This window comes from Harpia harpyja, chromosome 6 (genome assembly GCF_026419915.1).
Source record: "Harpia harpyja isolate bHarHar1 chromosome 6, bHarHar1 primary haplotype, whole genome shotgun sequence".
NCBI lineage: Eukaryota > Metazoa > Chordata > Aves > Accipitriformes > Accipitridae > Harpia > Harpia harpyja.
Genome location: NC_068945.1, coordinates 42,786,879 through 42,801,671, shown reverse-complemented (window position 1 = coordinate 42,801,671; position 14,793 = coordinate 42,786,879). Strand labels below are relative to the sequence as shown.

General features: G+C 42.0%; 2 protein-coding genes across 7 annotated transcripts in view; one reads left to right on the top strand and one right to left on the bottom strand.

Annotated features, from left to right (window-relative positions):
* The window catches only part of CTTNBP2 (cortactin binding protein 2), a 140,241-nt gene extending 136,885 nt beyond the window's left edge, over positions 1-3,356 (top strand). For all 6 annotated transcript variants that reach the window (XM_052789744.1, XM_052789748.1, XM_052789743.1 and 3 more), the window contains one exon: positions 1,756-3,356. In XM_052789744.1, coding sequence (XP_052645704.1) covers positions 1,756-2,001 — 246 coding nt within the window. In that variant the 3' untranslated portion in view covers positions 2,002-3,356. The remainder of the gene's footprint in view (positions 1-1,755) is intronic.
* A 6,971-nt stretch (positions 3,357-10,327) lies between these two features.
* Positions 10,328-14,793, bottom strand: part of CFTR (CF transmembrane conductance regulator) — an 84,570-nt gene continuing 80,104 nt past the window's right edge. The window contains exons 25-27 of the mRNA XM_052790940.1: positions 13,966-14,138; positions 13,507-13,612; positions 10,328-11,247 (exon numbers count right to left, since the gene is read on the bottom strand). Coding sequence (XP_052646900.1) covers positions 11,041-11,247; positions 13,507-13,612; positions 13,966-14,138 — 486 coding nt within the window. The 3' untranslated portion in view covers positions 10,328-11,040. The remainder of the gene's footprint in view (positions 11,248-13,506; positions 13,613-13,965; positions 14,139-14,793) is intronic.

The window sequence follows — 14,793 nt, the reverse complement described above, 5'->3', positions numbered from 1 at the left end:
ATTAGAATATTTTCTGTAATTTTACTTAAAACCCAGAGAACAGTCTCTGCTAATGGAATACTGCTTTTGAACATATCTCTAAACACATTAATTTCAGACATTCCAAATCAGAGCTTCACATAGTAGTGATACGTGGACAATTTGCTAAGTCAGCCGACCTACCCGTTCCTACTGTAAATTTTTCCTAGTGAATTTTTTTCTTTTTAAAATTCCTTCTAACAACGTAAGGCATAACGATATTGACTTTGGAGGGAGACAAGCTTAGCTACCTTTGAGGTTTTTGAAGAACTTAGTCAAAAGATTTCATACAGAATAAAAAAATTGATTTCCCATATCTTTGTGGGGAAATGTTGGCCAAAATAAAGGAAACACAACCCAACCTTTTGCTAGAGGGGAAAGAGAGCTAATAAAATGGCAAGCTTTGTTTCTAGATTTAGTCATTACTACAACAAATTTATCAAAAATCTAGAAGAGCAGTCTCAGTTTGGAAGCAGAAGTCAAACTTTTAGAGGCAGTTGTAATGATGGTAAACCTGTGCAGCTGCAAGAACTGGTGTCTGAAAAAGAGTTTGAACTTAGAAAAGCATCCTTTTCTGAAAGTAAATAGAATTCTGTAGGTAACAAAAGCAATACTGCATGAGCAGAGGAGATCTTACCAACAGTAATGAGACAAATTACTTCAAAGGGCAACATACCCATAATTAATTTTTTTTTAATTGGCTGGAAGAAAAAATGCTTTCAGGTATGTGAAGGAGAAAGCAAGCTGGTAAGAGATGCAAAACCTTTGATCCAGGATACAAACAAATTGATGGAATCAAGGATTAATAAGGAATAGACAGTGATGAATAGTCTGTTTTCATGCCACCAACCTTTATGTGAAGAGCAGTAGCTGATGGCAAAAATGAACTTTTTAATATTGCTGCCCAGAGGGTGATCTGGATTCAACTGATGCTAATAGTTAAGGTCCTAATTCTCCTTTCCTGTCAGTGGAAAAGTAGGCATCTCTCATGAAAGATATATGTTAGTGACTATCAAAAAATGGCTTAACTAACCTCTTTCTCCTTGACTATAAAGGAACAAAAAATGACAACATACCTGACTTCGTCACTTCAGGTATCTAAATTTGGGCCAGGTGAATATGGTCCAGTTTTTAAGAATGTAGCTTCTTAGCATAAATCATCTGAGATGCTAAAACCTAATTTATAGGAAAGAAATCTATAAGATTATGGATTAAAATGTAACTAGCATTTCAACTTCCATTCTTGAAGTATTATTTTTGTCATGATTATTTTGTTATTATTTATGGCCTTGATGGTACAAAAAAGTGAATATCTTTATTCAAGCTGTAGAGCTGATTTTTTTTTTGCTCATAACTACGTAAATTTCCATTTTTTCCCCTTGTAGCTGTGGCTGCAGCAGTCATTTTTCCACGGTAATGAAAGAAAGAACATGTATTTTTTATTTGGGTACTTCTGAAATTGAGACATCTGAGAATCAAGTTTAAATTTTTTTTCAATGGTAATGCAAAAACCCCATTGACTTATTTTGGTATTCTAAGCTATTTATGATACATCCTTTCAGTCAAAGAAGCAAAAAAGAGCCGTAGTTTGTTCACCAAGTAGTACGAAGCTGTCATATTCAACTGCAAAAGATTGTAAATAACAAGGGTTCCATGGGGCTGGTAGGGTTGGTTGGTTGTTTTTCAGGTCAAATGGCAATAATAATTTATACGGAAAATGCTTTTTTTTATTCATAGGATGGAATGCGTCCTCTCAGCAGCAGTCGAACTGTGGAAAGCAGCAACAGTAAATCAAAGACAGAGTTGGGTGTTTCAAGAGTTAAATCTTTTCTTCCTGTTCCTAGGAGTAAAGTCACCCAGCCTTCTCAGAATACTAAAAAAAGCAGCAGCAGTAATACAAGGCAAATAGAGGCAGATAATAACACAAAAAGAGAGATTTGGAATTTGCACAAAAAAGAACAAATAGAAAAATCTAATAAATAAACCTGCCTACCATACAATTTTCGGTGTTCATATAATCTCTACTGCAAAGAACCAAGTACTCAAATATGTAAATATTTTTTAAAAATAGACTGTTTCCCTGTAATGTAAAGTTTGTACAGGACCACAGTTTTATTTCTATGTAAATCAGCTGGAAATTATATTGATTTAAACTTCAGAAATGGGCAGTTTTGCCACCTTCATAGATGTTTGGGGTTGTTTTTTTTTCTTCTTTTATTATGAAAATTACTCGTTTAAATGATAATATTCAGGGGTATTACCACAGGATTCTGTTTGTGTATATACTGTACATAAATATTATTCTATTAAGTTCACATATTAAACTGCATTCAGATGAGTTGCACAATATGTACAGCAATGGCTTAAAGCTATTGTACATGCATTTTAAAGACGTGTTTTTATCTTCACTTAATGAAAAATTAATGGAATGTGGCAATAACTAAAATGATTGGAAATGCAGATCAATTACTTTCAGCTACAAGCCATATTAAATACTTTGATTTCCCCATCATCTGCCTGCTGAATTTTGATTTTTTCTTTTTCTCCCAAGCTTCTCTTCATCTAAAATGTCATGAATTTCCGTTATAACTTTTATCTTTTAAAAAAGGAAAGAGATTGAGAAATTAAAATGCAATAAAAGTTATTTTTCTCAGACTCTTGTTCTTTGATAGAATTGAAGAAAATGTGATCATTTATTAACTTAGTTTTTCTTGTATACTGTAAAAACTTTTATATACTTCATTAGTGTTTTAAAAGTATCGGAGAAATAATAGTGTTTTACAGAAACAGATTTTACTGAAAAGGAATCTGAGCACAAGCTTAACTACAGTATTATCAGAGATAATGTAGTAGCGATAACATGAGTTACTATGTAATTATCAATTTCTGTTGTGGATTAAAGATGTAATTGCTGTGAAATGATACTTGAGTTGCAGTTAAAATTAAATCTTTTTCATTTTTCGCCCCACTACAGAGGTAGATCATGTTCCCATGAGGGAGAATTTCTACGAAGGGAGTATTTCCCCAGTCTCTCCTTACGGTAGCTACAGTTGTATACTTGTGAACTGTAATAATGTGGAAACGCTCGCTGTCTCGATACGTCATCTGGTAGGCAGAGGAAAGCGCAGAGTTTGCTTGAGATCAAACTTAGATGCCTTCCGATGGGCTATCAGGAGGTGGGTTTGAGAGCTATGGACAGTGTCATGCCTGTAATTTCCAAAGTAGCATTTTTCTCAAATTAAGCCTGGGAGAGGAAAGGATTACCTGTTTCCTAACGCTTCACCTTTATATGTAAAACAGTCATCCCAAACTCATGTCAATAAAATTTTTGTATTGCATATTGTCTTTCTGTCTCTTAGTTGGGGGGGGGGGGTGTGTTATCTCTATTGAAACAGAATGTTAGAAGCTTATTTCTGTAATTATTTCCCGCACAATATATTTAAGAAAGTACCATGTCTTTTGGTAATCACTGTTTATTAATAAACTTGAATTTCTTGTGTGATAGTAACATATAACTGGATACAGAAGATTTCTCTAAAGATTGATCTTTTTAATTTTTTTATTTTTTGCAGTAATTTTGGTGCTGAAAAATGGGATGCTACTTTTGCAGTTGGTTCTTAGCAGAATGAATCAGCTGCAAACCACTGTAGGTCAGAGCAACAGGTCTCAGCAATTAGGATCCCTCAAGTGCTGAAGCGGTGTGAGCAGCGGTGTGGTAGCTTGTGTGAGAAGCTCAGGCGTGGATTTCATGGTGAGGAGGAACATGAAATGGAAAATGTTTTTTGTAGTGATCACACTAGTTGCAACATCAGGATTTGTAATAACAATAAATCTTTTTTTTTAAAAGCGCTATAAGAAAAGAAGAAAAATCCTGACATGCTTCTGAACTAGGTTTGTTCTACATTGAAAATACACCTTGGAAATGTCAGACCTCATTTAGATCAAGAGTTAGCAGTTCGTTAGATCTGTGTGGGAAGATCTTAGGCACTGTGTCCCAAAGCATGTTTTGAGATATATTTTAAGACTCTGTATATTGTCTGTGAGAATCAAAAGTCTTCTGTGCTGTACTTTGAGTGAAAATTTGCAGAAGACAGAGTAACTTTGATCATCTGTTCATGATTTGAAAGTTAGGTCTCTATTGCTAAATTTAGCATTGCCTTTCAATGCCCTCATTATCCTTTCTTTTCAGCCTGCTGTCCTAATCTCTCTCCATCTGCATCTTTTACCCGGCTGATGTCTACCTGCTAGCATTTTGTTTGTCTGTCTTTCAGTTCAACGCAGTCCATGATCTTCATACATCTTTAATTACACGGCATTTTGCAGATCTCCTAATTGAATCTTATCTTCTGTAGCAACTGTTAAGCATTCTTGTTAGGCCATATCAGTTCTTGCCCTCAAATGGTGAACGCCACATAATGGTAAAATAGTTTGCATGTGAACATACAGGCTTCTGTGTTGGTTTATCCTTTGGATTGTGACAGATTGTGGAGAAGCAAAGCAAGGCTCTGTTCGTGAGTTCAGGGCATCACTGCATCTTCAGGTTCTTCCTGTGCTGCAAACAGCACTCCTCATACATGACTTGTAATATCAACTACTCTCATTTTGGGTTAGTAACGGGCAAAATCCTTTTTCTTCATTCCTTCCTGTGTCTTAAGCAGAGAGGATTTCAGTGTGCTACCTATGGTGGACCATGCTGCTGTGTGCTGCACTCCGCTCCCATCTATTACCTCCTTCCATATCTTTAAAAGAGGTAAGTGGAGAGAGAGAGATCCTGTCTACATGGAGGAGTATCTCAGAAAGTACATGGAAGCTTCTAAGACTGCATCCATTCCACAGGCCACTTTTAATTTAGCCTCTATCTAACTATACCACACTCCTTATACATGGCTCAATCCTTTCAACCAGAGGAACGTGAAAGATCATTCTCATCCACCAATGACCTTGGTAAGTCCTAAACTTTCCAGCTTGCCACTTCAGGTCAGTCCTCAAAATAAAAGCTTTCAGCACGTCTTCTACAGTTCTTATTTCTTGACAAAGAACATGGGATATGTTCCTTGAAAGAATGAGTCCATCAGACAATATTTGCCTCAGTTATTTAGTTGCTGAGCATGAGATCCAAAACGAAAATTGTGACAAAACCTGCTTCTTCATTCAGCAAAGGCAGCAACATTCATCAACGAGAGCAAACTCAGAGGGCCTGAATTGCTGAGGCGTGTCTCCTCCCATAGTACAGTTCAAGTGATTTACAAACGAAATCAAAACCGCCCAGATTTGCAGTAAAACTGGAGAAGCAGAACAGCCTCTACAGGTGGAAGATGCTCGTGGAAGGAGCCAGTTTGGAGAAAGGATGAGGGACCACTTTCTTGGTGCTTAACTCTGGCTAAAGTGATGTTTATGATGTTCAAATAATAATTAAGAGACTTTGTAATTCTAAAGTGGGCTGTTCTTCAGAAACTTGAAGTCAAAGTGACTGTTAAGGCAGCACAAGGTGTGTTCGTGCTGGGCTGTAGCAAAGGCAGACTCAGAAGCCAGAAGTTTGCTTTTGCATACAGTTAGGATATCAGAAAGAAAGGACTTTTAATTCCAAGGATTTAGAGGAAGAGAATCAAGTCTGGAAGAGGGGAAATACTTCCTCAGCACAGTGGTAGTCCGGCTGTAGTTTGGCTAGCATTAGCTCAAAAAGGAGCTGGGATGCTTTTCCCTGTGTCACGCAGTGCAGTCCAGGCTCAGGAGAAAGCAGAGCACAAGCAACTGGCAAGTCCCGTCGGTGCCATGTTTCTTTTCCAGCTGCAAAAGTCACGCCAAACTCACAGGCTCATCACAGACGCAGCAGCAGTGAGTGCAGGCCCCTGAACTTATCAAAGTGACCGAAATTCATTTTTATATAGTATGTTTAAAAGGTTTGGGGAGAGGAAACTTTAAGAAAACCCGTTCACACGTTAAAGCTTTGATCACCATGAGAAGGAACCTGTTGAGAAAGAAGAGAAAATAACAGGTGTCGTGGTTTAACCCCAGCCAGCAGCTAAGCACCATGCAGCTGCTTGCTCACTCCCCCTGCACCCAGTGGGATGGGGGAGAGAATTGGGGCGGGGGAGGGGGAAGTAAAACTTGTGGGTTGAGATAAGAACAGTTTAATAGGACAGAAAGGAAGAAAATAATAATGATAATAAAACCAATAATAAAATGACAATAATAATAAAAGAATTGGAATATACAAACCAAGTGAGGCACAATGCAATTGCTCACTACTCTTGAACTAATGCCCAGTTAGTTCGCGAGCAGTGATCCCCCCCAGGCCAACTCCCCCAGTTTATATACTGGGCATGACGTCACATGGAATGGAATACCCCTTTGGCCAGTTTGGGTCAGCTGCCCTGGCTGTGTCCCCTCCCAGCTTCTTGTGCCCCTCCAGCCTTCTTGCTGGCTGAGCACGAGAAGCTGAAAAATCCTTGACTTGGTATAAACGCTACTGAGCAACAACTGAAAACATCAGTGTGTTATCAACATTCTTCTCATACTGAACCCAAAACATAGCACTGTACCAGCCACTAGGAAGAAAATTAACTCTATCCCAGCTGAAGCCAGGACACAGACAAGAAAGTTAGATATCACTTGCAAACCTCCAGTTGCATTTACAAAGGTTGTATTTTGAGACTGAAGTAAGTCCTGGTGAATAAAATTAGTAGTAATATTGTTTATCCTAAGAACGGGAAATTGTTTTTGGAGAACATGAGGGTTTGTAAAGGAAATGTGTAACTGTATTGCATTGTGCATTGCTTAATTTACAAGATTTTCAGGCAGCAATTATTTGTCCATTAACGAACAATTGTACATGCAGTTCTAAAGTACTTTTTCTTTCCAAATGTTAAATCATAGCCAAGTAATGCTAGAGCTTAAATACCAAATCTGTATCAGAAAGAGGAGAAAAAAATTACCAGAATACTTTTCAGATAAAGTAAATAAAATGCAACAAATTATATAGTTCTGAACTGTCCTCCAACAATTAACGCTAATTCAGAATTAATCTTGGTGCGAGGAAATGTTTTAAAAGGCACCTTTTCCAAGAGCTGCCACATTTCAGAGAAATAACTTAAACCTGTTGCTTGAACAGGGCAGAATTCCAGAAGTGCAGAGGCAATCGGGCATTCAGCAGCTCTGATGCTGGTCTAACAGGCTGAGGGATGCGCGGCTTGTGGAAATGGAGGAGGTGGATTTTTTAAGAAAGACTTTGGAAATAGGTATTTAATGAATAAAATACTAAAGCTGGTAAAGGCACCAGTTAAGCAACTCTGAAAGCAAAATAGTTCTCTGGACTAGCAGGCTTGTTTGACCCCAGTGAGATACTGAGCAGTTCCCGCTAATGACGACTGTCAAGCTGCTTTGTGTAGTTATGTTGTATGTAAGATTTACGAAGATGGCTGAATGTGCAGAGGTCAAGTTTGTTTAGGCTAACCTTGCTTGGCCGTTGCTGTCCTAAGAGCTGCTTAGCGCTGTACTAGCAGTTTGGCCACTCTTCTCCCTTTTCCTCTGTACTTAAGAAGAGCTACAGATCCTCTGCAGAGTAATTTCACTCTTTTCTACTTTTTATTTGGTTTCTTCCTAGCAGGCTATAAAATTAAATCTTCATGTGTAGTATTAGAGTCAGCATGGTCTTTTTGGCCATATATTGTACAGACACACCCCTTTTAATAGTACAAGTGTGTGTTTTTAATAACAAAGTGCTTTGGGAGGACTTGGGGTTTTTTTTATATCTGTTTTGTTTTACCAAATGTATACAAAGTGAAGCACATAAAAAGAAAAATTCTCTTAAATAATACTCAGCCTGTGTTTATGAAGGTCATTGTTTGTTCTTTTCTTCCACTGTGCTTAGGTTATAGCCTCATTTTCTTTTCTTTTTTTTTTTTTTCCCTCCTCTTGTGCTCCATTTTCCACCATGAACAGCACGTGCAACTTCCCAGCTTAGCTTCGGGCAAACAGCCCTGGGAGCTGTTATCCCACCGACAGCAAGTACAAGAACGCTTATTCTAGAAGATAACATGGTCTTTGTGACCTTTGTTGGGAAGCAGATGCTGTCCTCCTCCTCATTATGGAGGCTGGTACCTCCTGTTCCAGCCTGAACTCCAAAGTAGCTGAAGCAGTGTTTTTGGACTGAAAGAAATAGCATGTTCTTCTGCAGCCTTTTCCCACTTGCCCTCGGAGGGCAGAGAGGGAAGAATTTCTGCGGCATCTTGCCTGGGCTCTTTGGGACACGCAGCACGGTGGTGGTATTTGGGCACTGGCGGCAGAAGCTGTTTCGATGAGTGTTGTGCTACAGAGCAGGGGCAGTCAGTTAAATGACTGATTTTTTTCCTTCAATGCACTCCTTCTGAGTGCTTCTATCAATCAGGAGCTTCCACATATGTCTCGTCTACTACGTGCTCCTGCTGTATTTACCTTTTCCGTTCTTGAAATGTCTCCTTGTCCGCTCAGTCCAACTTCCCATCTCCTAACTCTAACCATGACCCCTCAAAATTAACGCTACCAATTGTGCAAGCTTTGAAGTGTGCATCTATTCTGATGACACAGTGGCTCTTTTCTGCTGATCTTTCCATATCATCTTGTTTATTTAGATAATAAACTCTCCCGCGTGGTATGTCTGCTACTCTGAGTAACATCCTGAAAAAGAGTGATCCTTGGCACTCCTCCTTGGGCTTGGCCGCAGCGCAGCAGCCCTGGCCTCCTGGTCAGGCTTGGCCACGTACACTGTAACAACTTGTACAAATGGAGAGCTGGCTGTGCGAGAAGGGTGATGATGCACAGTGTGAGGTGAACAATTTGAGGGGGTAGGGGGGATGGAGATGGGATTCAAAGCAATGCTACCTCAATATACAGTTGGGTTTCAGTTGTTATAAGGGCTAAAGCAAGCAGAGCGTAGCGGCAGAGAAACAGTGAGGTGGCAAAATTGAGACTCAAGGGGATCCGGAACTCTCTGTGAGCAAGAGGCATCGCTTCATGGAGAAAAATCAGGCAAAGCAAGGAGATGCTCACACAGACAGAAAGGAAAGAGATCCAGGTAAGTGCTAGAAGACAGACGAGAATAAGAGTACAGTATGAAGGACCAGGCAGTGCTTAAAATAAGACAGACAGAAAAAGTATATTTGCAGAGGGAATATGTAATGAGGGTCAGAAAATATGTAATACGTGGGACAGAGCCAGAGGAAACCGAGAGTGGGACAGGGTGAGCGAGCTCTGGTGCCCGCAGGCTCAGCAGCCCGACCCGGCCGTTCCCAGAGCAGCTCTCTGCACAGCGCCCGGCCTGGCCGCATCCTGGCACAGGTGGGGCAGAGCTGCTGTCGCTACGGGATGCCTAAAAGAGTTTATTTTCCAGACTTGCACGTGCTGCTCTTCACAGCTTTGGGGCTGAAGCGGTGACAGAGGTACAAAGCTCGTTCGTGACCGCTTCGTATTGCTGAAGCATTTGCGCGGTGGTGCTGCTACCTAGCTGGTACCGGCAGCCTTGAAAAGCCTCTTTTTGGAGCCAAATGACTGCCCCACGGGAATAAAGGAGGCCCCGTGGGGAAGCCAGCAGCTTCTACCCGCAGCACGGCGTTGCTCGGCCGGGAGAAGAACCGGCAGCACCACCTAGTGCCGCCCGACCCGGTCCTGGTCCCGGTCCCGGCCGCGGCCCCAGGAGGTTGGGCGTTAGCAAGCGGTGGTGCAGGGAAGGGAGTGGGTTTGTTAAAAATGATGCACCTGTTCTGACGGGCAGCAGTCACTGCGGTGGAAGTGGCAGGGTAGGTCTGCGGCATCCGCACCGTCAGTGGACGGGGGGTTGTTGTAACGTGTCGTACAGGCAGTTTCTTTTTTCTTTTTTATTTAAAGAAAAAAAAAAAATCTAAATGTCTGTATCACTAGAATACTTTAGTGCACAAAGACAGCATTGGACAGTACCTGGCCTAACTCCAGGGCTGCCCTCGTTTTTAACAACTCTATCATAATGTGCCATCAGAGACAAGTAGCAAAAAAAAAAAAAACCACCCCAACAATCCAAATATAAAACTTTTTGTACAAATATATTTTTCTTTGTAGTACATAATCACTCTTAAAATACATCATTTTCTTAGTAAATGTTTGCAACAATATTAAAATAAATAAAATACCCTAGAGAAAGTTCAGTTTCATCACCAAACTGCAAACCAGAAGAGTATTAAAATTAACTTCATTATTAAAGTCGACTTTAGAGAGGTTTCATCTTTTTTTTTTTTTTTTTTTTTTTTTAGGCCAGAGTAAAAAGCATGTAAAGGTGCCAGACCTATGCAGCCTGCACTCATCCCGCTGCGAGTGTGTGCGGGGTCGGGTTGACAGGCTCCTAGGCTTTAAGAGGAAATACCAATTCTCCCTTAGTCGTGGAGACATGACAGATGTTGATTGGCTTGCAAGTCAATATCCTCTCTTCATTCATCCTCACCTACGCACACGGAGCGGTGTGCTGTTATGAAAGGGCATTTGGCCTTTTCTGCTAACTTGAAATTACCGTTGCTGCATGGAAAACAAAGAGGAGGAAGTTTTCTGTGCGCCTTGCTGATATTGTCCCTTAATTCATTTGCAGGAAGTGAATCCAAAGAAGCTTTTTACATTCTGATTTTTCTATTTTCCACCCAGGTTTGGTTATTTTTCTCACATTCTTCCTGCTGTCTGGACCTCTCACCCCAGCAAGAACATTTCTAAAAGTTTTCTGAAACGATTATGTTGGGCTAGGCAGGTTACTTCTGCTTGCCATTTTGTCTGTACCGAATTAGAGCAGCTTTTCAAAGGAAGTCTGGTTTTACCATTAAAAGTGGCAAAATATCAAGGAATGTACTAACTTGCACACAATTAACCATAGAAGGGAAGTAATTCCCAAATGCACATGTAGTCGCTGCAGTGAACACCTCCTGCAAGGTTCAATTTGTGCACGGCTCCCACAGGTTCAGAAGTGCTGGTCCTGTCATCGTGGGGCACTGCTGACAACTCACTCCACAAAAAGGGTGCCCACACCACGTCTCACAGCCTTGTCTCCTGCACTTCTTCCTCCGTCTCCTCCTGCAAGGCAGTGATTTTGGGTCGAGGTTTGCGTTTGCTGGAGTTTCTGTGGTGTACTGGGAGTAGCTTAAGGCGATCGGCATGGCTGATGGCTTGCCTGAAGGAGCTCTTTTCGTTCAGCAGCTTCTGAATGGATTCATACTGCCGCAATTTATTGTCCTCGATTACCTGAAGAACCATATCACTCCATTAGATGGGCAGTGGTGGTGCTGACAGAATTCAGCTAACATAACTAATGGAGCAGGAAAAAGACTTGAAGACATAACAGACATCTTCTTCTAACAAGAAAAGCCCAATTTGTAATTGCAATTTCTAATTTATAGTTTGCAATTTCTAATTACGACCATAAAACCAGACATTAAAATTTTAACATGTGGAAAAGGTGCCTATTGCTCAAGTTACAAAGTGCCGTTGGGCTTGTGGTTTCTCCTTGCGACTTATTTTGACCTCTGAGATCGTTTGTTGAAGCCTCCAGGTACTGTGGCATTCCCCCAGCACTGCTAAACTGCCCGGTTAAGGAAGTGTTAACTGCAGGAAATAGAGTTATATTGCAAGCAGAGGGAGAAGGCTGCCAGCAAGGTGCCAGGCCTTCTTTGCTTTCTTCTTGCCAAACAAGGAAGCGCTGCTGTCCTGTGTTTGAAGGAGACAACAGGTTTGCCCTGTACTGCTGTGCCAGCCTCCCCTGTCAGGCAGCAGATGGGGAAAAATCAGGCTCCTCTGCTGGTACTGCAATGCCAGCACACCTTGGGTGAGGGCACAGGTCTGACAGGAAAGAGCTTTTAGCAGCTCTGTTGCTAAAATGTTGTTCGGAGGGTGGGAAACCTACTCCAGGCAGAGGCTACCTGCTTGCCGGGGCTCTGCGGACACAGCCGAGTGCAGCGCAGGCTGGAGGCAAGGCTAAAGTCATAGAATCATAGAATCATTTAGGTTGGAAAAGACCTTCAAGATCATCAAGTCCAACCATCAACCATGCCCACTAAACCATGTCCTGAAGTGCCTCGCCTACTTGCTTTTTGAATACCTCCAGGGATGGTGACTCCACCACTTCCCTGGGCAGCCTGTTCCAATGCCTGACAACCCTTTCAGTAAAGAAATTTTTCCTGGTATCCAACCTAAACCTCCCCTGCCGCAACTTGAGGCCATTTCTTCTCGTCCTATCTCCAGACACCTGACAGAAGAGACCAGCACCCACCTCACTACAACCTCCTTTCAGGTAGTTGCAGAGAGCGATAACGTCTCCCCTCAGCCTCCTTTTCTCCAGACTAAACAGCCCCAGTTCTCTCAGCCACTCCTCATAAGACTTGTGCTCCAGGCCCTTCACCAGCTTTGTTGCCCTTCTCTGAACACGCTCCAGCAACTCAATGTCTGTCTTGTAGCGAGGGGCCCAAAACTGAACACAGTACTCGAGGTGCGGCCTCACCAGTGCCGAGTACAGGGGAACGATCACCTCCCTGCTCCTGCTGGCCACACTATTGCTGATACAGGCCAGGATGCCGTTGGCCTTCTTGGCCACCTGGGCACACTGCCGGCTCATATTCAGCCGGCTGTCAACCAGCACCCCCAGGTCTTTCTCTGCCGGGCAGCTTTCCAGCCACTCTTCCCCAAGCCTGTAGCGCTGCACGGGGTTGTTGTGACCAAAAGTCCAGGACACGTCCAGGAGCAGCACATCCAGAAGGACGTACAACCTGCCTATTGACTAGCCTGCTTCAGCTTCAGACTGTATTCCTCCTGTTGTGCTAATACACCCAAGCAAATACACATGGAAAACGATGTTTCACTCTGCTAATAAAATGAAGGTCCTCTCTTATGGAACAGTCAAGAAAATACAGAGGAAGGAACCTCATTTTTAAGAACAATTACATAACTTGCCTTTTATTTCCTTTACTAACCATTTTTATATAACAAAGGACATAGCCCAGGACTTCAATACTTTGTCACCTTGATTAAATGAGAAAGGAATATTCAAGCGGCTTCATGAAAGAAATCTACAATTCTGACCATCAGATGTTTTCTCAGGAAACCCCTTTGCCCCATGGAGCCTCCCATTGCTCAAGAGCAAGTGCAGCTGTTTCTGCATTAGCAACGGTAAAGCTCTGTGAGATACTGGGATTTTTCTGGAGCTCCTGAGCCAATCGGCAATATAAGGCACCTGGATCAGCAGCTGGGTAACCTACACAACTGTCCTGGTTGAAAGAAGGAATCCAGCTCTTCCATAAAGTGACCCAGCTCATCTGAACACAGGTGTCTATGACAAATCATGTGCAAGAGCAAACAGGAGACTGCTGCTCTTCTACAGGTGACTGGGTTACTCAGTGCCCTGAATGACCCCCATCAGTCCAGCCAACTTCATCAATTCTGCCTGGTGTGTTTTGCACACTCATCAAATGTAAAGAAACAACAGTACGTGAGACTATGAGAAACGCTCACCAAAAATCGCTGGCACTCCAGCATCGCCTCCAGCCTGTGTTCGGAAAGTATCACTGTGCAGTTGGCAAACGCATGCTTCAGAGTCTTCCTGATCACTTGGGAAGTTCTGAAAGGCAAACAAGCATCAGCGTTTAGACTGCAGTGTACATGTCAGCACACCTCATAACTTATTGATGGTATTTAATAGTCTAGCTGTGTGTTGTAAAGCTCACGTGCATGGATACCAACACTCTGCAGTGTCTCAGCATGCTGCATTTCTGCTGTGAAAGTGCCTATCAGCCATAAAGCTAAGGTTGTAACTGGGCTCCCCTGATCCGCCATGCAGAATTACTAACATACATTACTGAAATCAGGTTTAGTAACAGACCAGATGAGTTACAGAAGGTCTCTTTCAGTGGTGCTGCCTCACTGATTTTTCTTATTTCATATTAGGAGACAGAAGAAATTATCACAACGTACACAGGGTCCAGGTGAGCGCTTGGTTCATCGAGCAGCAAGATTTTAGCTTTGCTGAGAACCGACCGGGCAAGGCACATCAGCTGTTTGTGGCCATGACTGAGGACACAGCCTCCATCCACAAGAATGAAATCAAGCTGGCCTGGAAATTGCTCAATTACAGACTTCAGCCCAACCTGCCAGAAAGAAAAAGGACAGGAGAAATCGGTGAGATACAGTTACTGCTGACTGTGGGTACAGCAACCAATGCCTTTAATTTCCTTGCCTTTCATTTCTGACAGTGAAGAGAAAATATAAATTGATGAAAAAGAGAATCTGTCCTACAAAGACTACAAGCTAGTCACTGGATGATGTGAAAAGCACTGTTGACTCTTACAACATGCTAGGATTTCTGTCAGGAAGCTGAGAGTTAATGCTTCATTTGTTTGTCATATACAATGAGTTTTTGCATTTTGACCAAAACACTCTGAGTTAGCAGGCTAGAGAAAGCAATATATTTCAAACTTTTAATCCAGCAGCGATGTATGTCATTGGAAATGTTAAGGAAAGTGATTTTTGAAAGGAAACCAGGCCTCTTTGGTTACTAGGAGGGTAAAAAGAAACGACCAAAATTCAAGTGCTACGTTACAGCAACAGAAGAAACAACCCAGGTCACCACGACCGTTGTCTCTATGGCTCTTAGAGCGTTTCTATCTGCTCCTTTTGCTGCCCCAAAGGTCTTGTGCGCTTTATTCTTACTAATGGCACCATGGGCTTCCCTCTAGCACTGCTGACAACCTATTTACAGGGGTGACCGTGCCAAGTGGAGCTGCTTCACTTGGACCAGAAACC